Source organism: Podarcis muralis, chromosome 10 (genome assembly GCF_964188315.1).
Source record: "Podarcis muralis chromosome 10, rPodMur119.hap1.1, whole genome shotgun sequence".
NCBI classification, from domain to species: domain Eukaryota; kingdom Metazoa; phylum Chordata; class Lepidosauria; order Squamata; family Lacertidae; genus Podarcis; species Podarcis muralis.
In genome coordinates this window covers 77,475,150-77,502,262 of record NC_135664.1, presented here as the reverse complement: position 1 = coordinate 77,502,262, position 27,113 = coordinate 77,475,150, and the positions used below count along the sequence as shown (strand labels likewise).

Below are 27,113 nucleotides of genomic sequence, written 5' to 3'. Positions count from 1 at the left end.
AAATACAGCATTTCCAATTTGCCTAGAGTGGACATGCAGGGGAATGTTGGTCCAGCCAGTTCAACTTCCTGTTCCATCTGGTCTGGAGCATCCTTCCATTGCATGTGACCAGGTAGGTGGGTGTGACCCAGGTAGGTGGGTGTGACCCTTCCAGACCCACAAAAGGTCCACCTCCTCTTTTGATGCCTTTTATTCTCCCGGACTGCACTGCTGGCTCTCAGCCACCAGGACATGGGCTCATTCTCATATGGGATGGACTCAAAGCCTCTTCTGTAACTCTAAGCTAAAGCCTGCTTTCAGGGATCCAACTGTGAACTGAATGTGAGTAAACTTCTTGTTACTTTTAAAAGAAGACTGTTGTGTCTTTATTCTTTTAGGAGATAATCAAAGGGGGTCTTACCAGGAATATTAGAACTTAAGATATTCTAACAAATCTGCAACTAGCTTCCTGCTGTGTAAAGAGGGGGTTGTACTCTGCTGTATGAATAAACTCAGTCGTGTGAGTTAGGAAGGATAATATTTAATCAATATATCCTCTCCTGCTACCCACAACATTCCCACACTCAGAAGGTGAGACTTTTTGGAGAGCAGCTGCACTCCTGGCTTCCCTCTTACCTCTGTCTCTCGCAGGTGACCAGATGATGCCAGCAAGACCTCCTCTTCCATCTATTCCTGGTGGGGAAGGAGAAGCAACGGCTGTGGAAGCAGCTCAGGTAGAGGGAGGGAGCCCTGTGGGGAAGGGGGCTGAGGGGTGGGGCAGCCAGGGTGCCTCTGGCCCCCAAGGAATCTCTTCTCCTCTTGGCTTCTGTCCAAGCTGACCTTAACAAGGGCTGGAAAGGCCATTTGAGAAGCTTAATGTGCTGAGAATAAGGAACAGCCACCTTGCCTTAACTCGCCTTCTGAATGTTGCTAGTCTGATTTATCAGTCATTATAATTTTATTTCTAGATTGATCAATGGATGCTGAAACAGGCTTCTAAGCTGTTGACAAACCATACGGAACAGTGGCCAGCAGGACCTACCCAGAACCATCCATTTCACAATGGCACTTTCCCCCCTCCAAGTGCTTCTACCCCCCCAGGGCCCCCTTGCACCCCTTGAAGTGGGCTTTAGGGCAACAGAAGGGTCCCCCCTCCAGAAAAGCACACAGGGATAGGAGAGTGGGAATCCTTCCATCTGGAAAATGGGTAATGTTGTGCAATGTGGAGTTCTACCCATTTACACTTAGATTAAGGTCCATTATTAAAATACAGAATAAAATTCATAATAAAAAAAATATTAAGACGTTAAAAGAAGCATGTCTGAGAGGAGAACTTTCTCTTTCTTTTAGGGTCCAGTGTGCTTTGAAGATGTTGCTATTCATTTCACAGATGAGGAGTGGGCGTTGCTGGATCCTGACCAGAGAGCTCTGCATAAGGAAGTCATGGAGGAGAATCGCAGGATCGTGGCCTCTCTCAGTAAGGCTCCCTGCTGGATCATAATGTGTGTTTTGAGATTCCATACATATCTCAGTGAAGAACTTCCCAGATTTTGATGGAGCTCAATAGAACCATTTAGAGCACCTGGGATTCTTCTCTGGGATATAACTCATCTTGAACGGAGAACTATTGACTGTTTGTCTGTAAATATTCTTGCTCCATTTATGCCATGGAGGCTGATCTGAACTACCCAGGCCTTTTCAAATGTAGGCTTCAGAGTTGTTGTGGAAGTAGCTTCTCTCAGGTCCTTTGTTATTGCTTCTGTTGGTTTTAAGTTGTCCAAAGAGACGACCAAGATGGAACAGATTCCATGATTGGGCCAAACAAAATCCACACTGTTGTAAGACCTCACATGTAAATAATAATACAATGGTACCTCCGTTTACAGGGGACGCGGGTGGTGCTGTGGGTAAAACCTCAGTGCCTAGGACTTGCCAATCGCATGGTCGGCGGTTCGAATCCCCGCGGCGGGGTGCGCTCCCGTCGTTCAGTCCCAGCGCCTGCCAACCTAGCAGTTTGAAAGCACCCCCGGGTGCAAGTAGATAAATAGGGACCGCTTACCAGCGGGAAGGTAAACGGCGTTTCCGTGTGCTGCGCTGGCTCGCCAGATGCAGCTTGTCATGCTGGCCACGTGACCCGGAAGTGTCTGCGGACAGCGCTGGCTCCCGGCCTCTAGAGTGAGATGAGCGCACAACCCTAGAGTCTGGCAAGACTGGCCCGTATGGGCAGGGGTACCTTTACCTTTACCTTTACCTCCGTTTACAAACTTAATTTGTTCCAGAGGTCCGTTCTTAACCTGAAACCATCCTTAACCTGAGGTGTGCTTTTGCTAATGGGGCCTCCCACTGCGGCGCATGACTTCTGCTCACATCCTGGGGCAAAGTTCGCTACCTGGAACACCTACGTCCGGGTTAGCAAACCTCGTTACCCAAAGTGTTCGTAAGGAGGACGATACGTAACCTGAGGTTCCACTGTAATAACACTTCGAATGGTGCTCAGAAATGGATCGTGAGCCAGTGAAGATTTTTTAGGACTGGTGTTATACGTTCTTGGTGGCCACTCCCAGTCGCCAGTCTAGCCTCCACATTCTGGATTAGTTGATGTTTCCGAGTTACCTTCAAAGGTAGCACCACGCAGAGTGCATTGCAGTAGTAAAAGGTAAAGGTAAAAGACCTCCTGGACAGTTAAGTCCAGTCAAAGGCGACTATGAGGTGTGGTGCCATCTTGCTTCTGGCCAAGGGAGCTGGTGTTTATCCACCAAGCTGGAGATAACCAGAACTTGAACCACTCTGGCAAGTCAGTCTGCAGGCAGGGAAGGTCTCAGCTGGCATACCAGATAGAGCTGGCAGACAGCTGCCCTGGGCACAGAATTGACCTGTGCCTCCATGGAAAGCTGAGTCCAAAATGACCCCCAGGCTGCGCACCTGGCCCTTTAGGACACAGCTACCCCATTCAGGAACAGGAAGCCCCCACTCCTGCCTGCCTCCTGTCCCCCAAAAAGAGTTCTTCAGTCTAGTCGGGATTTAACCTCCATCCACCATCCATCCTCCATCCACCTCCAGACAGCCACACAGGTCATTCACCACTCTCATTGGTTCTGATTTAAAGGAGAGGTAGAGCTGGGTATCATCCACATACTGATGAACACCCAGTCCAACTCTCTTGATGATCTCTCCCAGTGGCTTCATATAAAGATTACAAAGCATAGGGGACAGGACGGAGTCCTGAGGCACCCCACAAGTGAGCACCCAGGGGTCTGAACACTCATCCCCCCCCCCACTTTCTGGACATGGCCCAGGAGGAAGGAAGGAGTGGAACCACTGTATAACAGTGTTTCCCAGCTCCCAGTTCCTCTAGATGGTCCAGAAGGATATAATGGTTGGTGATATCAAAGGCTGCTGAGAGATCCAGCAGAAGTAGGAAACAGCTTTCACCTTTGTCCCTAGCCTGCAGGAGATCATCGACCAGTGCGACCAAGGCAGTTTCAGTCCCATGATGAGTCTAATTTTAGTCTCTTTTATGAGCCAGGATGGGCAAGGATCAAAGAGACAGGTGGTTAGTTTCACTTGCCCAAGCATCCTGTCCACATCCTCAAAGTTATCAGATTGGAATTGGTCCCATTGACTAGACAGGACCCTAGTATTTTCCTTCTCCAGCCCTGGTGCCATGTTGGAGTCTCTTTCCAAAACTGAGCAACTTTATCCGCAAACACCTGCAAAATGATTGCAGGAGGTCTTGGGGTCCTCCCCAGGCCCCAATGGCAAAGGTGGTTCCATTATTAACATCTTTATGCGCCCCCTTGCCCAGATTATCCGGAGCTTTGGGCTGGGCTGTCACCAATATGCTGATGACACTCAGCTCTATCTGCTGATGGATGGCCACACCGACTCGGCCCCGAACACACTGACCAGATGCTTGGAAGCTGTGGCTGGATGGTTTCGTGGGAGCCGATTGAAACTAAATCCTTCGAAGACAGAGGTCCTATGGCTAGGTCGGGATGGCATGGGGATGAGGGACCAACTCCCTTCTCTTGCGGGGGCCCAATTAGTGCCATTGCCTTCCGTTAAGAGTTTGGGTGTAATCCTTGACGCCTCCCTTTCCATGGAGGCGCAAGTTACAGCAACAGCCAAGGCGACATTTTTCCACCTTTGCCGCATCAAGCAGTTGGTCCCTTACCTTTCCCGCCCTGACCTGGCCACAGTGATCCATGCGACTGTCATCTCCAGGCTTGACTACTGTAATTCGCTCTACGCGGGGCTGCCCTTGAAGCTGTCTCAGAAACTCCAGCGGGTGCAGAATGCTGCAGCGAGGCTCCTCACGGGGTCTCTGCCATGGCAGCATATTCACCCAGTGCTTTTCAAGCTGCACTGGCTCCCGGTGGAGTACAGGGTCAGATTTAAGGTGCTGCTTTTGACCTTTCAAGCCCTTCACGGCCTAGGACCCTCGTACCTACGGGACCGCCTCTCCTGGTATGCCCCACGGAGAGCCTCAAGGTCCATAAATAACAACACCCTAGTGGTCCCAGGCCCTAAGGAAGTTAGATTGGCTTCAACCAGAGCCAGGGCCTTTTCAACTCTGGTCTGGTGGAACGGCCTGGTGGAACGCTCTGCCTCATGAGACCAGGGGCCTGCAGGATCTGATTTCTTTCCGCAGGGCCTGTAAGACAGAGTTGTTCCGCCTGGCCTTTGGCTTGGAGCCAATTTGATTCCCTCCCTCCCTCTCTTTCTTTTTTCTTTTCCTTCTCCTCCTGCAATGAGGCTACATTTTAATATTTTAATGTTCCATTATTTTAATGTTGTATTTTATTTTTGTTTTTAAGTTGTAATCATTCTTGTTTTTATTATTGCTTGTAAGCCGCTCTGAGCCCGGCCTTGGCTGGGGAGAGCGGGGTATGAATAAAAAATTATTATTATTATTATTATTATTATTATTATTATTATTATTATATCATGAACCATCTGAAATAATCTCCTACTGCCGTTTTCTGCAGAGGCTATAGAGGTGGTGAATAAAGTCCTTGCCATCACTATCACCACGGTAGGCTCAGTGTTGAGCTCTAACCAGTGTCCAGCCCAATTCAGAATGAGTTTTCCACCACTAGCTCTCTAGCCATCTCAGCAATTGTTTCATTGACCTGAGCTCCAGGGAAACTACGGGCCGGGTGGGCTCCATGCAATAGGAGAGGAAGAACTCCCTTCAGTTCTTCCTCTTTCACAAGCATTCATTAGCATTGTTCAATAATTTGAGGGTTCATTTTTTCCTCTGGGTCTAATCCATTTCTCTCTGTACTGCAGGTGGTGATAAATTGGGAAGTAAGAACAAAGGAGACCAGGACAAAATCCACACAGTGGAGAAGCCATATAAATATTTGGAGTGTGGAGAGCGTTTCAGACAGAGATTGCATTCCACTTTCCATCAAATAAATCCCATTAGGAAGAAACCATATCAATGTTCAGAATGTGGAAAGAACTTCAACTGGAAAGATAGTCTCATTTCCCATCAAAGAATTCACAGTGGGGAGAAACTATATCAGTGCTTGGAATGTGGAAAGAATTTCATTCGCATCTCCCATCTCACTGCCCATCAAAGAACTCACAGTGGGGAGAAACCCTACCAGTGCTTGCAATGTGGAAAGAGTTTCAGCCAAAGGGCCAATCTAACTTGCCATGAAAGAATTCATACAGGGGAGAAACCCTACCAGTGCTTGGAATGTGGAAGGAGCTTCAATCAGAGAGCCAATCTCACTTCCCATCAAAGAATGCATACCGGGGAGAAACCATATCAGTGCTTGGAATGTGGAAAGAGCTTCATTAAAAGGGCCAATCTCTATTCCCATCAAAGAACTCACAGCGATCAGAAACCATATCAATGTTTTGAATGTGGAAAGAGATTCCGTGAAAACATCCATCTCATGACCCATCAAAGAATTCATACAGGGGAGAAAACATATCAGTGTTCAGAGTGTAGAAGGAGTTTCAGAAAAAGCTCCAATCTCACGGCCCATCAAATAATCCATACCGGGGAGAAACCACATCAGTGCATAGAATGCGGAAAGAGCTTCTGTAAGAGGTCCAATCTTATGGCCCATCAAAGAATCCACACTGGGGAGAAACCATATCAGTGTTTGAAATGTGGAAAGAGCTTCACTTGGAAGAAAAGTCTCACTTCCCATCAAGGAATTCACAGTGAGAAGAAAATATATCAGTGCTTGAAATGTGGAAAGAGCTTTAACAGAAGCCAAGCCTTCCATCAACACCAGAGAATTCACCATGGAGAGGAACACCATCAATGCCAAGAGTGTGGAAAGAGCTTCAGTCGGAAGGAAAGCTTCATGGCTCATAAAAGAATTCATTCAGTGGAGAAGCCATATCAGTGCTTGGAATGTAGAAAGCGATTCAGTGAGAATGTCCATCTTACAGATCATCAGATGATTCATAAAGGGGAGAAACCATATCAGTGCTCAGAATGTAGAAGGAGCTTCAGAAAGAGCTCTAATCTCAAGGCCCACCAAAGAATTCACAGTGGTGAGAAACCCTATCAGTGCCTGGAATGTGGAAAGAGCTTCACCCGGAAGGAAAGTCTCACTGCCCATCAAAGAACTCACAGCGGGGAGAAACCATACCAGTGCTTGGAATGTGGAAAGGGGTACAGTAAGAGGGCAAGTCTCACTTCCCATCAAAGAATCCATACTGGGGAGAAACCACACGGGTCCTTGGAATGTGGAAAGAGCTTCAGTCACAACACCTGTCTCATGGGCCATCAAACAACTCACGGCAGGGGGGAACCATCGTAATAACTGTGTACAAATTTAATTTTAGGATGATTTAATGAGGAGGATGAGGTTTACAGTAGTAGTAGTAGTAGTAGTAGTAGTAGTAGTAGTGATCTTATTTGTACCCTGCCCATCTGGTTGGATTGCCACAGCCATTCTGGGAGGCTTCCAACATATGGTCATACCTCGGGTCAAAGTTGCTTCAGGTTGAAAGTTTTTGGGTTGCGCTCTGCATTACTTCCTGGTTTTGCCACTCGCGCATGCGCAGACGCTCAAAATGACGTCATGCGCAGAAGTGGCGGATCACGACCCGTGCATGCGCAGACGTGGGTTGCGTTCACTTCAGGATCCCGTTCGCATCCAGAGGTACCACTGTATATAAAAACATAATAAAACATTAAAAAGCTTCCATTTACAGGTCTCCCTTCAGATGTATACTGAAAGTGAGAGAGTTTTTTATTTCCTTGACATCTGATGGGAGGGCTTTCCACAGGGCGGGTCCCACCACTGAGAAGGCCCTCTGCCTGGTTCCCTATAACCTCACTTCTCGCAGGGACAGAACTAACTGCCAGAAGACCTTCGGAGCTGGACCTCAGTGTCTGGGATGAACGATGTGGGTGGAGAAGCTTCTTCAGGTCTACTCAGTGAGGCCATTCAGGCTTGTGCTTGGAAATGTACTGGGAACCAGTGAAGATCCTTTAAGACCAGTACTATGTGGTCCCAGCGGCTGCTCCCAGTCACCAGTCTAGCTGCCGCATTCCGGGTTAGTTGTAGTTTCCAGGTCACCTTCAAAGTTAGTCCCATGTAGAGCGCATTGCAGTAGTCCAAGCGAGAGATAACCAGAGCATGCACCACTCTGGCGAGACAGTCTGCGGGCAGATAGGGTCTCATCCTGCGTACCAGATGGAGCTGGTAAACAGCTGCCCTGGACACAAATTTGACCTGTACCTCCATGGACAGCTGTGAATCTGTCCTTCAAAAACAGTGGTCTTTTACTTTGGCAACCTAGCAAAAAGGTTGGCCTTGTTTCTCAAGACCATGGAGTGCACATTCACTGCCCAATATTTCTTTTTTGACATTTGTTTCTGATTTGTTTATCATGCCAACATGGGAGTGTCAGGCTGGTGGGAACTGAGTCACAGAGGTTTCCTGGCCACTGGCATTGCCATGGATTTGGCTGAGACTGAATGCAGCTGCCTCCTTAAGACATCAAGTATGGTCATGGAATCATACAACTGTAGAGTTGAAGGGGACTCTGAGGCTGATCTAGTCCAACTGCCTGAGGGTCCATGACAGAAGCAGGATAAGCTCCAACTCCTGGCAAGGGAAGAAGCAGTTAAAGGGGCTCAGGCTTGATGCTATCAAGAGGAATGTTCATGGCAATTGATGTAAATGTAATATTTAGAGTTATATTAACTTCTTCCATAAAGGAAAGGCTTTGGGACTATTTGCAGGCACAGTTCACGCATTCTCACCTGTGTCACATATAAAAGAAACTGCAGTTCTTTCTATATTCGGGTGCCCTTCACATTGAAAAACTGTCACGGAGGATGCCATGAAATGTGAGAGGTGTTTCTGGGCCCAATTAGTATTAGTGTTGAAAGCCCTGAATTATTTGGGATCCAGGTACTTGAAAATATTTATTTGTTTGTTTCATAGAATGGTAGAGTTGGAAAGGACACTAGAGGTCCTCTAGTCTGACCCCCTGCAATGCAGGCATCTTAGCTGAAGCATTCCTGGCAGGTGGCCTCCAACCTCTGCTTAAAAACCTCCAAGGAAGAAGAGTCCACCACCGTCCAAGGGAGTCCATTCCACTGTCGAACAGCTCCTCCCCTCAGAAATTTTTCTTCCCTCTTCCTGGGCCACAGCCTTTGACAGGAAGGAGTGGTGGAAAGACCACCTGTGCCCCAAGGCTCTCCAGCTTCCTGCCCAGAGTCTCCTGGTCCCTTGCTATATGTTGAAGGTGGTGTGTGGCAGTCTTGGTTGTACCCACAGGAAAACGAAGGGAGGGGTAGTGGTCAGTGGGCTTTCTATAAGACTTGGCAACTTCTCTGTCACATCTGGAATCTTTGCACCTGGAAGGCAGGACACCTCCAGGGACATCCTGTTAGCTCTGCACTCTGCTGCATGTGTCCCCCTCAGCAGAGAGTCACTTACCACCATCACGAGTCTCTTCCTCCTCTGCGGAGGGGCAGGAATTGTTCTCGACACAACCTTCCCCAACTCCCTTGCTGTGTTCTGAGGTCTACAACTGCTGCACTTGCTCCTCTGGCCCACAATCAGCACAACTTGCACAATGATCTCTGTGGCTTTTGTTTACATTGTTTAATTTCCTGCATTAACACTGACATATAACTGAACGTGTGGGGAGGAGGCGTTCAGTAGCTCAGACAAGTAGGCTTGTCAATGGGTGCAGGGGCTCCTAGTGCAGGAGGGACTGTTCTTAAAGGTAAGTCCCCACCACAGCCTCTTAACTAAGGCCAAGACAATGACCATTGACACAGTCACCACACACACACAACAGCAAAGAAGCTCAGAAAAGAAAAATGTAGCAATAGGTACAGTAGTTACCATGTATCGTACTGTTTCCTCTGACTATGCAGTATAGAATCAAATAATCTCCAAAATCCAACTGTTTGACCCATTTCCTTGGTTCCAATGGCTAATGACTCCTCTGGAAGAGGGGAATCCAGGGCTCCCCCTGCCTCCATAATCCCTGAGACACACAGTCACGTACACAGCACCCCTACCTTGAGGGAAACAATGGACACCCCCCCCCCCCGCTGATGGGTTTGCGGAGGTCAGGTGTTCCCAAAGCCTATCCTCAAGAAGGCTGGAGGGCAAGGATATGCACAGATAGTTTTATTGTTCTTTGGATGGTGGGTACTTAAGGTGGAAAGCGTAATGCTGGTGGTCAACAAAAGAGGTTTAAAGGCTGTCTCAAGGCAAATTTTTTAAAATGTAGTATAAACACCAACAATTGGGAAACACTGGCCTGCGAGCGCTCCAGTTGGAGAACAGCCTTGACCAAAGGTGTCCTGGGCTTTAAAGAAGCACGAATTCCAGATGAAAGGGAGAAAGAGCTATGAGGAAGGCATATTTGGCAAATTCTCATTGTGGTCAACTCCCGCCAGGAAACCAATGTCCCCACTGTGGAAGGACATGTGGATCCAGAATTGGCCTCCTCAGTCACTTACGGACTCCCTGCTAAAACCATAACAAAAAAAATTCCTTCCAGTAGCACCTTAAAGACCAACTAAGTTAGTTCTTGGTATGAGCTTTCGTGTACATGCACACTTCTTCAGATACACTGAAACAGAAGTTGCCAGATCCTGAAACTTCTGTTTCAGTGTATCTGAAGAAGTGTGCATGCACACGAAAGCTCATACCAAGAACTAACTTAGTTGGTCTTTAAGGTGCTACTGGAAGGAAATTATTATTTTTTGTTTTGACTATGGCAGACCAACACGGCTACCTATCTGTAACTGTTAAAACCATGTTTATGGAAGGCGATCTTACTTGGCTACGAGGCATCGCCAAAGAAGGAGAGCTCCAAATTTCTTGACTGGAACTTCCTTCTTTTACTGACAGCACACACCCGCGGGGAATTACACCCTCAGGAGTTGGACTACTCGTCTCTCACCCCGGAATTTTCCCCTAATCATCTGTAATAGAAATGCGTGATGAGTTCTTGGCTTTTAACGACTGTTTCATTGAAAAGTTTGGATTGTGATTTTGGTATAAGGTTTAAACCTAAAAAACAAACAAACCCAAAACAATATTAGCAGCAGCAGTAACCTAGCCACTAACACCCCCCCCCCCGCTCTGTGCTGTTCTGCCCCTGCGCCCACCGTCTGCGCCCCCGGGACTCGCCATCTTTCACTCGGTCCAGCCCGTTGCTGAGCCGGCTCAACTGGGGACCCACAGGACCCCCATCCTCCGAGGGGGGACCTGTCCCTCCCGCTGACTCCCCTTCTTCCTCTTCTTTTTGGGGAGACGCGGCGGAGGAATCTGTTTCGTGGCCGGGAAACTAAACTGTTTTGCTTCTGGCCAATGGAAGGAACGGCGCACACCTCGCTGGGGGTTGGACTAGATGGCCGCGGAGGGTCCCTCTCAACTCTGCAATGCTGTGGCAACAGCTCTGGGTCTCCGCGCGGCGCCTGCGAGCTCCTGCTTTGAGAGGGAGGGGAGAGAGGTGTGCGCCCGGCTCGCCAAGGGTTAAATGCACGGAGCCACCTTCCCCAAGAGGACAGGGAAAAGGGGGGGCTCCTCCTTGGCAAAAGCCCCTCCCTCCCTGCCGGGGGGGGGGCGACGACCGACCCTCTGCAACTGCCTCCTCGTGGCGCCTCCGGGGACCCGGTGAGTCTCCCGTCGCCCTCTCCCGACAGACCCCATTGGGAGAAGGGGGTCCCAGGGCTGCAGAGGGTGCATGGAGGGCTGCTCTGCGACCCCCAAGTCAGGGAGTGGAGGGTCCTGCCAGGGAGAGGCGAGCTCGCAGGAGAGCGGCAGCTCTGCGCTTCTTCTGCCCCGATGAGCCGCCGGCTGCTTTAGGGGGAGGATCTTTGGGTCAAGGGAGGGAGGAACGCATGGGAATAAACCCATCTCAGATTCACATTTATGAACTGAGGTTGTTGTTGTTGTTGAGTCGTTCAGTCATGTCCGCCTCTTCGTGACCCCCTGAAAGAGGCGGCTTTCCAGATCTTTGGGGGCTGAGGTGAAGCCCTCATGGGAGTATCATCTCATCTGATGCAGAGCATGGAGTAGAATGGCCACTCCTCTCTGTGGCTGGCAAAGTGGACAGAGCTGGGCATGGGCACTCCTAGTCACTACCTGAACCCAAGCAAGCATGTTGGATCTAAGAGAACCCCAAGCATCCATGACTAGGGGAGGGGGTTAAGCTATGGTACATCATCATCATCATCATCAGTTACCCAGACTTCGCCCTAAGTTCCCTGGGCAGATGACAGCACTGAAACAAAGTATTAAAAGCAGTTTAAAACAATTTACCATAACAAAAATACTATCATATTTGCTTGCTTTTGAGCATTGTCTTTTGACCCCAACCACATGTACTTTGGTCTCACCCACTTGGCCCTCAGGGGGTTGGCCAGTCAAATATCTGGCCCTCAGAACAGAGAAAAAGGGACCCCCCCCCCACGCCAGTAGAGCGTCTGGAGAATGTTGGAGATTTCAATGGCTGGGAAATGAGTCAGAAGCTGGGAATAAATGTGCCCTGAAGTGGGGGCGGGCGGGAGAGCCACGCTTGAGGACCTCTTGGTTAGGACGCCCACTATAACCCAGTGCTCAAAGAAAGCTCAGTACAAATGACTCACTTGTCAATCACAGTTCTCTCTTCATTCCTTGACCACAAACCTGAAAGGCAGGAGCAACCAGGCTGATTCAGAAAGCCCAGCAGTTCCCTCCACATCTTGCAGGGTAACTATCCCTCTAGGAGGGATAGAGACTTAGTTCTTCTTCCTCTTCCTCTTCTTCTTTTCCTTAACAAAAATATAACATTTCCTTCTCCTGACAGTGTGTGTGTTTTGTGACACAACAATGTATTGGTTTTGTAGAATTTACTAGCACCTCTTGGCAGAAGATCAACTCTCTTGGGGGCTTCCTGAGAGCACAGATGGATGAGCAAGACTCATCTGGGCTTGAAGCAGGAAGAGGCCATGGCATCAGAACTGGGAGCAGTGGGGGATTCTGGGAAAACTCTGGGCAGAAGATCCTGGGTGAGGAGGACACCCTCCGCTCAGAGGTGCAGAGCCAGCAGTTCAGGCAGTTCTGCTTCCAGGAAGCCAAAGGACCTCGAGAGGTTTGCAGCCGACTCTACAACCTTTGCCACCAGTGGCTGAAGCCAGAAAGGCACACAAAAGCTGAGATGCTGGACCTGGTGATCTTGGAGCAGTTCCTGGCTGTCCTTCCAGCGGAGATGGAGAACTGGGTGAGGGAATGTGGAGCAGAGACCAGTTCCCAGGCAGTGGCCCTGGCCGAAGGTTTCCTCCTGAGTCAGGCAGAGGAGAGGAAACAGGCAGAGCAGCAGGTGAGAGAGACTTTTCTGTGGCTCAGAACATGAGGGATAGCACCCCAATTTTTTGTACTAATGTACCCCCTCTTTTAAAAAACTTCCAAGGAATGATATTGAATACCCCTCAAGCTTTTTCCTTTGTCATTGCTAAACTTTCTCTGCCTATACTGTTTCTCTTTCAGGGAAAATATCTGTTACAGGAAAGAGGCCCGGATTCCTCTGAGACAGAGAGGACTCCATTGGACACAAGAGACTGGGCACCGGGTAAGGAAGAATAAGTTTTTTCTGTTTGGTCACATTCTGTGAATTTTGAAACTAATTTGTGAGTTCTTTTAATCTTTTTTGGAATGGCATGTGGGGCCCAGAGCCCCAAGGAGGGGGGGTGTATTTTTACACAACTATAATATGAAATGGGTGCAAAGGCCAACATGCCTTTGGTAAGTGAGACTTGTGAAGGGCCATCTGTACTTAGAGAGGCACTGCTGAACCTCTAAGATAAGCATTCAGTCCTGGCTTCCCACTTACCTCTGTCTCTCGCAGGTGACCAGGTGATGCCAGCAAGACCTCCTGCATCTGTTCCTGGTGGTGAAGGAGAAGCGACGGCTGTGAAAGCAGCTCAGGTAGACGGAAAGAGCATTGTAGGGAAGGGGGCTGAGGGGTGGGGCAGCCAAGTGCCTCTGGGCCTGAACAAATCTCTCTCCTCCTCTTGGCTTCTGTCAAAACCACCGTTAAAAAGGCTGGAAATGCCATTTGAGAGAGTGTACATGCTGAGAACAAGGAACAGCCACCTCACCTTAACTCACCTCTTGAATGTTGCTAGTATGATGTCCCAGTCGTTGCAGATATAAAGATGACAGATAGATGATAGATAGATACATACATATATGATAGCTAGCTAGCTAGCTAGAGAAATTATACATGATAGATAGATGATAGATGATAGATAGATAGATAGATAGATAGATAGATAGATGATAGATAGATAGATGATAGATAGATAGATAGATAGATAGATAGATAGATATAGATACAGATACAGATACAGATACAGATACAGATACAGATACAGATACAGATACAGATACAGATACAGATACAGATACAGATACAGATATAGATATAGATATAGATATAGATATAGATTAGATAGATAGATAGATGATAGATAGATAGATATAGATAGATAGATGATAGATAGATAGATAGATAGATAGATAGATAGATAGATAGATAGATGATAGATGATAGATAGAAGATAGATAGATGAGATAGATAGATAGATAGATAGATAGATAGATAGATAGATAGATAGATGATAGATATAGATAGATAGATAGATGACAGGGTTTCAACTTACACAATAAGAAACAAACTGATGTAGAAATAAGCCTTTACTCGGAAAGTCCAATATGACTCTTTCTTCATTATTATCTTCTAATAATATCTTCTATTTTAGGGGTTCCACAGTCTCCATAACATTGTATTTGTATGTATTGTATGCATTTGCCTGCTAATATTTCTCTTTCTTCTCCAATCTGTCATTTTTCTGATCTCCAGAAGGCAAGCGGCTTTCTATATCTGAGTATTTCTTGTACTAGCAATCTCTTCTGACATCCCTTTAAAGTCACATTCCTTATAAGAAAGCCTGCTTTGAGCTATAGCCAGCACTTTTTGTGTTAACAGATCCAGCCCTTAAACTGACACTGAGTCTGTCTTCCCAGCACCATCTGCCGGTTCCGTATTTTTCAGTAAGAATATTTTCTAATCCACCTCAGCAGATTCATCATGCTAAGATAATTCCCATTTATCATCCTCAGAGTTCACTCCTTTTATTTGTCTTATCTGCCATTTGATCTATTTCACTGTTTTCTAGTATTCAGCATTTAAAATTGCTACCTGAAATTTAAATAGCATTCGCAGGAGTTCAATATTTGGTGAGGCATTCTGTGCCATAAGAATCCATTGGTTACCCCCTCGGACATCTGTGATGCAGTTGAAATTTAAGCACAAAGAGAGGAAGGAGAAGACTCATAGTATAAATTATGGGCAACTGAGAGTCATAGTCTTTTTCTTATTTTTCCAGGTGATAAATGATTCAAAGCTCCTTGAGAAAATCTCCAAGTGGTGATGTTTCTATCTTCTGCAACCCTCTGCAGTATTTATAATCTGTGTGCTGAGGGTCAATTATATTTCTTTTCAGTCCTCTTAATGATAACTAAAATAAAAGGGTGCAAACCTTAGGCTCTAATTAAAGAGTTATTATGCAGTGTTGAAACTTTCCGTGTTTTGGACGCTCCACCACCAACCGGAGATTTTATCTTTCTCCGGTACAAAGACGGATGTTGCTCAGAACATCTGAGGCTTCTGGTCTTTGACCTTCCCTTACCCTAAGAAAGGTTCAAGGGTCAGATTAAAAACCTGACCATCTCTTATCACTGCATAATTATCTCTGCCAGTCACGAACCAGAAGAGGATACTTCAATCCGCCATTCCTCAAACCTGGAAGTGTCTTGATTTTTCTTTCCAGTCATTGAATGCTAAAATAGACTTCTACCTAGTTGACAAGCCATAGTGAGCAGTGGCCAGGATTCACTTAAACAGCCCCATCAGTTGCACTTGGGGGGCTTCTCTCCCCCCATTTCTTCCCATCCCTGTACCCCCATGTGCTGCTTGAAGTTGGCTTGAGGGCATCAGGAGGTCCCACCTCAAACATCACATGAGAGAGAAGAGAGGGGATCCTTCTATTTGGCAAATGGGAAAACTTTTATCTATTTCTTTTAGGGTTCACTGTGCTTTGAAGATGTGGCTGTTCCTTTCACAGATGAGGAATGGGCGTTGCTGGATCCTGACCAGAGAGCTCTGCATAAGGAAGTCATGGAGGAGAATCGTCAGATCATGGCTTCTCTTAGTAAGGCTTCCTGTTGGCTTATAATTTTTTAAATTTTTTTTTGGAAATGACATAAATATCTCTGTGTGATGAAGCTCCCAGATTTTGGTGCAGCTCAACATCTCAACTTGCAAAATCTCGGCTTCTAACACCCCTCACAGCTTATCTTGAATGGAGGTCGATGCTTTCTCTGTGAATATTCTTCCTCCATTCATGCCTTTTAAACCATGGCCAGGCTGCTCTGAATTGCTCAAGCCTTTCAAAACGTAGGCTTCGGAGTGGTGAGGGAAGTTGAATTTGCGTCTGTCAGGTTCTTTTGCTTTTGTTTTAATTCTTGTCGGTTTTTGGCTGACCAAAGAGTCTACTGACATTGAGATGGAGCAGATTCCAGGATTGGGCCAAACCAAATCAATCTCAGAAAAAAGACAGGCTTTTCAAGTCTCAGGTTCTCATAGATGTTTCAATTAATGCCAGTCAAGCAGGGCAGGGAACCCTCTAGAAAGTCCTCACAGCTAACTCACTTCAGTTCTTCCTCTATCACAAATGTTAATCAGTGTTGTTCACTAATTGGGGTCTCAATTTGTTTCTCAGGTTCTAATTCTTTTCCCTCTTTATTACAGGTGGTGAGGAAATGGAGCTTAAGAACAAGGGAAGCCATGACAAAAGCCACACAGAGGAGATGCCATATCAATATTTGGAGTGTGGAGACAACTTCAGCCAGAGTGGCCCTCTAACCTCCATTCACAGCGGAGAAAAACCTTATGAGTACTTAGAATGTGGGGAAAGCTTCAGTCTGATCACCCATTTCACTTCCCACCAAAGGATTCACAGTGGGGAGAAACCATATCAGTTCTTGGAATCTGGAAGTTCCTTCAATTCCAAGAGAAGCCTCACTTCCCATCAAAACATTCATACAGGGGAGAAGCCCTACCAGTGCTTCGAATGTGGAAAAAACTTCACTCGAAAGAGCAGTCTCACTTCCCATCAGAGAATTCATACAGGTGAGAAACCCCACCAATGCCTGGAATGTGGAAAGGGCTTCAGATGGAGGGAAGCCTCCCTTTCCCATCAAAGTATTCATACAGGGCAGAAACCCTATGAGTGCATGGAATGTGGGAAGAGCTTTTGTCGGGAGACCAGTCTCACTTCCCATCAAAGAATTCATACAGGGGAGAAACCCTATCAGTGCATGGAATGTGGAAAGAGTTTCAGCTGGAAGGAAAGTCTCACTTCACATCAAAGAATTCATACAGAGCGGAAGACCTATCAGTGCTTGGAATGTGGGAAAAACTTCACTCGAAAAAGCAGTCTTACTTCCCATCAGAGAATTCATACAGGTGAGAAACCCTATCAGTGCTTGGAGTGTGGAAAAAGCTTTCGTCGGAAGAACCATCTCGCCTCCCATCAAAGAATTCATACAGGAGAGAAACCCTATCGATGCCTGGAATGTGGAAAGAGCTTCAGCTGGAAGGAAAGTCTCACTTCACATGGAAGAATTCACACAGGGGAGGAACCATTTAAGTGCATGGAATGTGGGAAGAGCTTTTGTCGGGAGACCAGTCTCACTGCCCATCAAATAATTCATACAGGGGAGAAACCCTATCAGTGCTTGGAGTGTGGAAAGAGTTTCAGCTGGAAGGAAAGTCTCACTTCACATCAAAGAATTCATACAGAGCGGAAGACCTATCAGTGCTTGGATTGTTGGAAGAGCTTTTACACAAGCAAAGGCTTCCACCAGCATAAGATAACTCACAATGGAGAGAATATCAATGCCAAGAGTGTGGAAAGAGCTTCAGTCAGAAGGAAAATCTCACTTCCCATGAAATAATTCATACAGAGTAGAAATCACATCAATGCTTGGAATGTGGAAAGAGTTTCAGTAAGAGGGACAATCTCACTTCCCATCAATAAAATCAGAGAATTGTAGAGGTGGAAGGGACCCTGATTATCCCCTAGTACAACCTCTGTGTCACAATATTGCTGGGCTTAATCATGCAGCAAGCAGAATCTGTCAGTTTTCAAGCAGCTTTTATTATATACAGTAATTACAGTCAGAGCCACTCCCACAACTGCCAACTCCTTTCAAGACATTGAGGCATCTGGGCTCTGATTCCTCCTCCAACAGGATGTCTTCCAGAAGCTCCCCTTTCGTTTCTGCGATTGACATTTTTCTTTGACCCTGGCTATCCTAGGAGCATGGGGAGATTCTGGCTGGCGCCCCACCCCTACCTCTGATGAATCATCCCCCCCTTGCATTGTTGTGAGAGACCACCCATTAACCCCTGGCTTCTCTCCTGCCCTCTCTCACTTCCCTGAGAATTTATCTCTTCTTCTCTGGCAAAGGAGAAGAGATTTTGAGGGGGCTCGTCTTCAAATGGCTTGGAAGAAAGGATAACTACTCCTTCCTCCTCTAGCTCTCTGTCTCTCTAGAGAGCTCTGTTTCTGATATCCTCTTACTCTCTGTACCCATCCTCCTCTTCCTCGTCGCTCTGGGGAGCTCCAGGTCTCCTCTCAGTCTCTTCTTCTCCAGGCTGAAAATGTGCAACACCCTCACCTGTTCCTCAAGAGCCTTGGTTTCCAGACCATGGACCATCTTAGTTGCCCTCCTCTGCAAACTTCCCATCTTGTCAATATCTTTCTTAAATTGTGGCACCCATAATGGGACACAGTACTCCAGCTGTGGTCTGACCAAGGTAAAATAGTGCGGTACTCTGCAGGAAGCAGGACTCATAGCCATAATTGCCTCTGACCTCTTCAACAGCCTCAGTGTTTTTAGATGGAGTCAGTCCAGGTCCCACCCTCTCAGGCCAGGTGGGAAAGGCCTGCAAGGCAAGGAGCAGGTCTTCCAGAAGACACAACCAAGATGGTCTCTGGTCTTCTCAGCTGGCCTCAGACCCTGTAGCTGGAGTTCATCTGTCACTCACTCCAGGCCCCATGCTCTTAGACCACGTGGGCAAGGCAGCAAGCAGATCTTCTAGGACTCTTGAGCAGCCAAGGTCTCCGTGGCTGGAGTCAGTCTGGTCTCCCCCCTCCCAGGCATGCAACAGGGAACAGGTCTTCCAGGATTTGCAGCCAGTATGATCTCTGGCCTCTTCAGTAGAGACCATTGGAGGGTGGGATGGAATAGGAGAGTGGTGGTAATGTGAAGCAGGGCTGGTTAGATCAGTAGTAGAGAGACAACATTGTTTCTCATTGTTTTAGCTGTAAAGCAGTGGTTCCCAATTAGGGGTCCAGGGACTCCTGGAGGTCCATGGAACACACCCAAGGGCCCCACAGCACCATCCCCTGCCAGGGACTCACTTACCTTGTTGATTGCACAATGGAAACCTTCTACAGATCATCCAGCTGCTGCTCACTGGCTGGGGGAAAACTTGTGAAAGTATAAATATATCTAAAAGACCACTGTAGACAGTTGAAATCATTGGCAGGATTACAAGGACACTTGTAAAGTGAAACAAACTTTGGTTATCATGATTATATAATAGATGGATAACGGTAAAAGATGCAGGGGGGAAGAGAATGTTTTTTAAAGAAATGGTACCCATGTAGGGAGGGAAGAAGGTCTCAAGGTTCAAAATAACCTTTTTTATTTTTAATTTTTGGAATGCTTATGGTTATTGTGTATAACCTTATGAAAAACCAATAAAAAATTATTTTTTAAAAAATGGGTGCACCCATTCTGTCTCTCTAAGAGTGTAAGCTCCTTAGAAGCTCTGCTTGCCCCCTGTTGCAGGAATTGATGTACAGGTTGGGGTGGGGCTTGCCCCTCCAGCAGATATCATGCACATGCAGCCCACTACCAAAGTCAGAACAATCACTTTTGTGACTTTTGTGATTTGTCCCCACAAAACACTTCATCACAGTTTCTTCCTGTCTATTCAAAGGGCCTTTGCTGCACGATACCAAATGTAAGAATTCACTGATCAATGCATCTATGTACTGGCTCACTGGGAAAACTTCAGAAATTCCTATAGACATGTGAGCTCAGCTCCTCAGCAGCCCCTCTGCCCGAGTGATCATCCCTGGCCTCCTGATACCTGAGTGCCAGACAGGTAGCCATGCCAGAAATAACAAACCCAGATGAAGACAAAAGGGTGTGATGAACTTGGCTGGGAAACAGGGAAATGTAAATATCTCTTTTGTGACACTTGATGGGTGGAGGGCAAGGAGAACCATGGGGCAGGGTCCAGGATGCTCAGATTAGGGCCACCAGACCTCCCCTTTCGTGATGTAACTGTGATGTAGTTTTGGGGGTGTAACATGGGGATTAGCAGCTAATAAAAGTTTGGGGTCTCTTTTGTTGGGGGCTTCCATCTTGCTCCACCTGGTGGCAGGTGGGAGTCCTGTCGCGACTGTCTTCAATCAAGACCAAGCCAACTGGCTGCTGTTTTGCTCTGGTATTCCTGGCTGGGGTCCTTGTTTTTTGTCCAAGGGAGCCCTCAGATTTCTCCGTTAACACCCCTCAGTTCATTGTGATAGTCCAGAATTACAAAGCTATTTCAGGGGGCAGAGTCCACATGGCAGAAGGGCACACAAAACTCGTTGCAGCACAGACCCTTTTTCTGATAGCACAAGTCGGGGAGGTGGGTTGTGGCCTCCCGGAAGTAACCCCAAATCCCCTCCATGGTCTGGAGCCAAAGTCAAGACCGTGAGCCTGAGCATTCCCCTACACTGTACGGACAAGCATTGCACAACCCTAAAACCCCAGACCTTCCTCTTTTGAGAAATCTACTGTTAAATGCATGCTTCCATGAAATACCATTATTTCATGAATGAACTCTGCATTTTCTGTGAATGGGCAACCACTGACCAGTCAGGATTGTTAGATTTTGGCAGCCAGCCAATCAGATGTTGCAAAACAGCGACCTCTGGTGTCTGGAGGGCGCAATGGGCAGGGCACCACTGCAATGGTTAGGCAGGGAAGGCAGCTCAGCCTTTGGCAGGTTGATTGAGCGCCTCCTGCTGGACAGACAATGGAAGGAGCTTCATAAAATGTCTCCATTCTGGTATCGGTTGCCCAGAAGTGGTACAATGTATCTTTTGAACTTGGCTGAAGGGGGAAACGTACAAAATCTTCAGAAATTCACATAAAACCAGTGCCTCTGTTGGAGGGGGATTTCCAGCCGGTGGCAGAGGACAGAGTGACTCCAGGAGACATAGGTGTAAAAACCCAAACTAAAACGAAGACTTTATTACTAAGCAAATAAACACAAACTCTGGTGGATGTTATTCCTGCAGGCAAGGAACAAAACTCAGCCTTTTTCCTTTATAGCAACGGTCACCTGCAGCCAATTAATCCCAGAAACTTCTTAAAGGTATACACACATGTTTCTGTGCCGAATGTCCTCTAACACCCCCTCTCATTCAAACAGAAACAATAGTATTTTAAACAGAACAGAACATATTTACATATCACACACAGCAACTCCCAACTTTGCTACCAGTCGTGCATGTTTTTCAAAAGTTAACGCTTTTGTAAATACATCTGCCACATTTTGTGTACTTTCACAATACTTCAGCATTATCTGGTTCTGTTTTACATTTTCAGCTACATTTTGATATTTAATTTCTAAATGCTTTGATTTGTTTCTAAACTGGTCAGATCCAGACAAAGTTATTACGGCTTGATTATCTTCCATAATTTGAACGGGATAATCACACTGTACGTTTATATCCTTGAGGATCTGAACATAAAATTTTATTTCATTACATAACTCCGACAATGCACAGTATTCGGCTTCAGTTGATGATGTGGCCACTATACTTTGTTTTTTGGATTTCCAACCTATTAAAGAATCTCCAAATTGAAAAACCATTCCAGAAATTGATTTTTTATCAGGCAGGTTGGCCCAATCGCTGTCAACGTAACACTGCAATTTTGTGGAACCTGAAGATGGTAATCTTAAACAATAATCAAGTGTTTGCTTTAGATACCGGAAAATGCGTTTTAAACCTTTCCAGGCATTTTCTGTAGGACAGCTTACTAGTCTGCTTAGTATTCCAACTGCATAACTCAAATCTGGTCTGCTCCACAATGAAATGTATAATAAACTTCCAATTATTGAATGGTACATTTCAGGATTTACAGGTTCTGTGCATTCTCCTTCATTTTTGAAAAAACCTATTTCCATTGGGGTTTTTACTCCTTTGCAGTTTTGCATATTGTTTCTTTCAAGTAACTCCATTATTTTGTCTTTTTGACTCAACAAAAAACTTCCATCGTTTGTTCTTTGAATTTCTAAACCGAGATAATTTTTTACTGGCCCCAAATCTCTTACTTTAAATACCTTTCTTAGTTGTTCTGCAAATTTTTCCACTTGCTTGCCACTTTTTGTAGAGTAAAGCAAATCATCAACATAACACAAACACAATTCTTGTTTATCACCCTTTCCTTTAGTGTACAAGCAGTTATCAGCTAAGCTTCTTTTAAAACCAAGATTTTTTAAAGCATTATCAAGACACTCGTTCCAATTTCTAGCTGACTGTTTGAGCCCATAAATTGCTTTGTTCAGCCTATATACAGAATTCTGTTCTCCTGCCTCAAAACCTGGCGCTTGATTCATAAAAATTTCTTCTTGCAGATTTGCGTTAAGATAAGCTGTTTCAATATCAAAATGGTTTACCTTAAACCTACGTTGTGCTGCAAGAGCTAGCAATAAGCGTACACTTTCACTCCTTGCAGTAGGAGAAAAGGTTTCATCAAAGCTTTCACCTTTTCTTTGAGTAAAGCCTCGTGCTACCAGCCTGGCTTTGTACTTAACATCACCATCTGCCAAGTGTTTTATTTTATACACCCATCTACAGCCCACTGCCTTTTTTCCTTCTGGCAATGGCTCAATGGTAAAGACATTGTGTTCTGCTAAAGATTTCATTTCTGCTTTCATTGCATTTTTCCACCTTACTATTTCCTGGTGTGGTAACTTTAAAACTTCCTCATAATCACGAGGTTCCTTTTTCACATCAACAGTTTTAGCTTCTTGTATAGTAAACCTTTCTGGAGGTACCCCCTTATTGCTTCTTTGTGACCTTCTAACTTGAACACTCTCCCCCTCTGAACTATCTTCCCCTTCTGATTCATCCTGCTCAGGAGAAATTGGTTCAGCTTTAGGAGATTGTGTACTGGGATCCTCATCCCCTGAATCCTCATCACTGTCACTTTCAGAACTTTCTTTAATTTGTGGCTTTTCTTCCTCAGATTTCACAAATTTATCTGTATCATCAGAAGATAACACAACTTCTGAATTTCCATGTAAACGAACCCAACCATCTTGCTCACAAAACTCTGCATGTCTTGATATTACAACTCTGCCACGCCCTAGTGCAAAACGATACCCCTTTGACCAAGTTTGATAGCCAACAAACCTAAGTTTCTTTGCCTTGGGCTCTCCTTTCCTTCTCTGTCCTTTTGGGATGTGAACCCAAGCCCAGCAACCAAAAGTTTTAACATGGTCCAAAAAGGGTTTTTTTCCATAAAGCAAAAAATGAGGGGTGTTGTTTATGGTAGAATGAAACAATCTGTTCTGTATGTAGTTAGCACACAGAATTCCTTCTCCCCAATACTTTCTGGATGGGCCAGAATCAGATAGCATTGAATCTAGCATTGTTTGTAAAGATCTTATCTTGCGTTCTGCAACTGAATTTTCTTCAGGCGAAAAAGGACACGATTTACGGTGACTAATACCACGCTTTTTCAACCAAACTTGGAGGGCTTCAGACATGAACTCGCCTCCACGGTCACTTTGCAACTGGGTAACTTTGTAGGGAAACTGCCTTTCTATATAGTTGACCCAATTCTTAATCAGTTGACCAGTTTCACTTTTGTGTTTTAACAAATATACCCAAGTATACCGGCTATAATCATCCACAAGAACCAAAAAAAACTTTGCTCCTCCTTCAGACTCTGCAAATGGCCCACAAAGGTCTGAATGTACTAAAGCAAATGGCCTCTTGCTAATTCTAGTACTTTCAGGATAAGACCCTCGCTTACTTTTAGACTCCTTGCAGGTATTGCAGTCTAGAAAAACTGAACATTTTTTCATTTTAATTCCCTTGCTTAATTCTGGCATTTTTGCAATACTGCGGAAATTGGCATGCCCCAAACGACGATGCCACAGATGCTGGCACTCATCATGCAAGGCTCTATTACAGGCTTTAACACATGCCCCAGACTCACTTACTAGCTGGTCTTTCAAAACAAACAAACCATTTTGTAGTGACGCTGTAACCACTTTTCCAGCTTTCTCTATTCTACAGCCTGAACCAGAAAAGGTTACTTTAAATCCCTGCTTAACAAGACTTGTAACTGAAAGCAAATTATTTTCTAAACTTGGTACACATAAAACATTGGTAAACTTGGTACTTAAACAGTTGATATTCACACTACCCTTTCCAGCTGACTCATGCACTGTTCCATCAGCTAGTACTACATTTACAGATTTACAAGGCTGCTTTTCTACAAGGGTTTGTGCAGACTTGACAAAAATGTTTGTCGCTGCTGAGTCTAAAATCCAGTCTTGTCCAACGTCGTGACTGGTGCCTCGAACTGCTGCAGAAACATACTGGATTCGATTCTTCCTGTCTCCTCGCTTCCCAGCAAAAGCAGGCCGCCCTTGTCTTGTATTTTCTCCCACAGACACAGTGCACTGTCGTACTAAATGCTTGGTTGACCCACAACGATAGCATCTTCTAACTGTGAATGCTGCTTCCTCTCTGTGGTCTACAACCTCTTTAGGATGCCGCTCCTCATCAGTTGCATATCTTTTACTGGACTGCCTCCCATTGCTGGAGTTACGGTGAGGGGTTGTGGCCTTCCTCTCATGGCGTCTTTCCTCCTCATCAAGCAAACGGCCAGTTAAGAAATGCATTGTTAATTGGCTTTCTGGGATTGCTTCCAGAGTCATCACTAAATTGTCCCATGACTCAGGAAGTGAAGACAGCACAATATAAACTTTTCTCTGTTCAGAAAAATGTTCCCCAAGTTCATTTAACTGTGAAAACAAATCACGCATTCTTTGAAGGTGTGTTGAAACACATTCACCCTCACTTAGTCTGGCTCGGTACAGAGCTCTCGTTAGAGTAATTTTGCTGCCAGCAGTGTCTCTAATATGTATCGCTCTCAGTGCTTGCCAAATCTCACTTGCTGTTTCAAGGTCTCGCACATGAGATAACTGAGACTTCTCTAAACTCAAAATTAAATTGGCATAGGCTTTGTCCTCCAGCCTTTGGTCTGCTTCATCTACTTCTTCATCCTCCTCTTTTACAGGAGGGTTAACAATAACAGTCCAACATTGTTCTTTCTTTAAAAACGCCTGCATCTGTAAACTCCATGACATATAATTGGACTCTCCCAGTTTCTCTACTGGAAAATAGGAAGCTCCCCCTTGAGCTCCAGCTCCAAGTCCAGCCATGGCGCCACCCAGCTTTCAGCTTTCCACTCAGTTCTTACTCACACGTGGCTTGAAGAAATGTTCGGCTCCTGGTCCCAAACAGACACTCCCTGCCGATGCCTTCACACAGCCAGCTGCTTGAGAAACGCTGAGTTGCTTCCAGTCTCTGGGTTCTTTTCACGCTCTGTCTCTGCCCACTCAGGACTGGGGACTGGGCCCATAACCTGTTGGAGGGGGATTTCCAGCCGGTGGCAGAGGACAGAGTGACTCCAGGAGACATAGGTGTAAAAACCCAAACAAAAACGAAGACTTTATTACTAAGCAAATAAACACAAACTCTGGTGGATGTTATTCCTGCAGGCAAGGAACAAAACTCAGCCTTTTTCCTTTATAGCAACGGTCACCTGCAGCCAATTAATCCCAGAAACTTCTTAAAGGTATACACACATGTTTCTGTGCCGAATGTCCTCTAACAGCCTCAACCGCTTGGTTCCATTCCAATGGCATTTTCCTCCCACTGGGAAGGCGGATCTTCGGCACAGCCCTCCTCCATAATCCCACCGGCTTATGGTCACATACACCTCACCCCTTCCCAGGAGGAAACAGAGGAAGGAACAGGAGGGGCAACAATGAACCAGGCAGAAATCCATTGGTGGAGGGAACTGGAACCAGGTACTCTCAAAGCCCAAACTCAGGAAAGTCCGAAGGTAGAGAGAAGTGTAAAAGGTTTTATTCTTCTTTGGGAAATGGATACTTAGAAGGTGATTGACAGGAAATAGGGGTGATTGACAGCAGTGGGTGAGGGTCTCATGCTACCCCATGACCACCACTCCCTCTTTATGGCATATTTGTGATGTAATGGTGAGGCTGTTCAAAAATGTATTATGGGAAAGGGGGGGGGAGAGGTCTTAAAAGTTCACGCAACCCCATTCCTACTCCAGTGTGGTGTAGTGGTTAAGAGCAGTGGACTCGTAATCTGGGGGACCGGGTTCGCGTCTCCGCTCCTCCACCTGCAGCTGCTGGGTGACCTTGGGCTAGTCACACTTCTCTGAAGTCTCTCAGCCCCACTCACCTCCCAGAGTGTTTGTTGTGGGGGAGGAAGGGAAAGGGGGATGTTAGCCGCTTTGAGACTCCTTAGGGTAGTGATAAAGCGGGATATCAAATCCAAACTCTTCTTCTAATTCTTCTTTGTGTGTTTGAACCTTGTTGCAACAAATAAAGATCAGGTCTACTGACCACTGTTTTGCAACTTTCACTTGGCTGGAGACTCCTTCTTTTGCTGACCGGAGGGACCCCTGGGGAGTAGCACCCTGACGAGCTGGGCAGCGAGTAAATCCACATGCCAGGTTTTTTTCCTTATAAACTCTTTTCCACCTGAGCTTCATCTCCTTACCTAAAAGCCTGACACCCGCAATGTGACAGGATTGTGACTCCTTCCCGCAGCAAACAAAATAGCTCTCCCCAGATGCGGAGGCTCAGGAAAGCTTCAGGGAGCTCAACAACCCCTCCAAGAAAGCAAAAAGCTCAACAACTTTGGTCAATCCAAGGGTAGATCATTGCCTGTTTTTTTTTAATAGTGAGTAGATAGCAGTCTCTTGGAAGTTGGACATGCCTGCTCTAGGAGACCCCGGGAGAGGTCACAGCAGGAGGGGGAATCTCTATGGATGCTTCAGCAGCCGGCCTCCTCTGGGTCTCCTGGCCCCCTCCTCTCCTCCCTCTGAACTACTCTCTGCCCCAGCCTCTTCCCGCTCATCAAACCCTGTTTCCTCCTCAGCTTCCAACACCTCCCTTTCCGGTCTGCTCCTTTTTCTCCCTCATTCTGCTCATCGCCATCCCACCACCAGTCCCCAGGATCTGAGCCTTCTTCCCTTGTGGGTCCCCCAGCTGGTGCCTCCCCCCCCACCAGCCAGCCCATGACAGCAACAGCAGCCACAGCAGTAAAATCAGTGTGATGGTAATATGAACTGTGGTCCTCTGGTAGGAAAACTCCCTAGCAGCATGACTGAATAAAAACTTATGGAACTATGGAAAAGTACTCTCTTCCCCAAACCCCAGAATAA

The 27,113-nt window shown here is 46.2% G+C and overlaps 2 protein-coding genes and 1 pseudogene across 7 annotated transcripts in view; all 3 read left to right on the top strand.

Annotated features, from left to right (window-relative positions):
- Positions 1-27,113, top strand: part of LOC114605699 (uncharacterized) — a 108,524-nt gene that overhangs the window by 17,127 nt on the left and 64,284 nt on the right. For 3 of the 6 annotated variants that reach the window (XM_077935486.1, XM_077935484.1, XM_077935488.1), the window contains exons 4-5: positions 631-713; positions 1,330-1,456. The exons of 1 other annotated variant lie outside the window; for it this stretch is intronic. In XM_077935486.1, the coding sequence (XP_077791612.1) occupies positions 631-713; positions 1,330-1,456 (210 nt within the window). The remainder of the gene's footprint in view (positions 1-630; positions 714-1,329; positions 1,457-27,113) is intronic. 2 more of the 6 variants (XM_077935489.1, XM_077935487.1) reach the window with 1 other exon arrangement.
- LOC144329081 (uncharacterized) lies at positions 2,332-7,314 on the top strand (annotated as a pseudogene).
- On the top strand, positions 11,455-19,862 carry LOC144329051 (uncharacterized). The gene is made up of 5 exons (XM_077935516.1): positions 11,455-12,795; positions 12,963-13,044; positions 13,321-13,400; positions 15,562-15,688; positions 16,288-19,862. The coding sequence occupies exons 1-5, from the start codon at positions 12,382-12,384 to the stop codon at positions 17,493-17,495; spliced, it is 1,911 nt and encodes a 636-aa protein (XP_077791642.1). The 5' UTR covers positions 11,455-12,381; the 3' UTR covers positions 17,496-19,862.

Bases quoted from the DNA above. Each gene is read 5' to 3' on its own strand.
- LOC144329051 (XM_077935516.1), top strand. From the start codon at position 12,382: ATGGATGAGCAAGACTCATCTGGGCTTGAAGCAGGAAGAGGCCATGGC. The intron at 13,401-15,561 runs GTAGACGGAAAG...TATTTCTTTTAG, and splicing joins CGGCTGTGAAAGCAGCTCAG to GGTTCACTGTGCTTTGAAGA. The intron at 15,689-16,287 runs GTAAGGCTTCCT...TCTTTATTACAG, and splicing joins TCAGATCATGGCTTCTCTTA to GTGGTGAGGAAATGGAGCTT.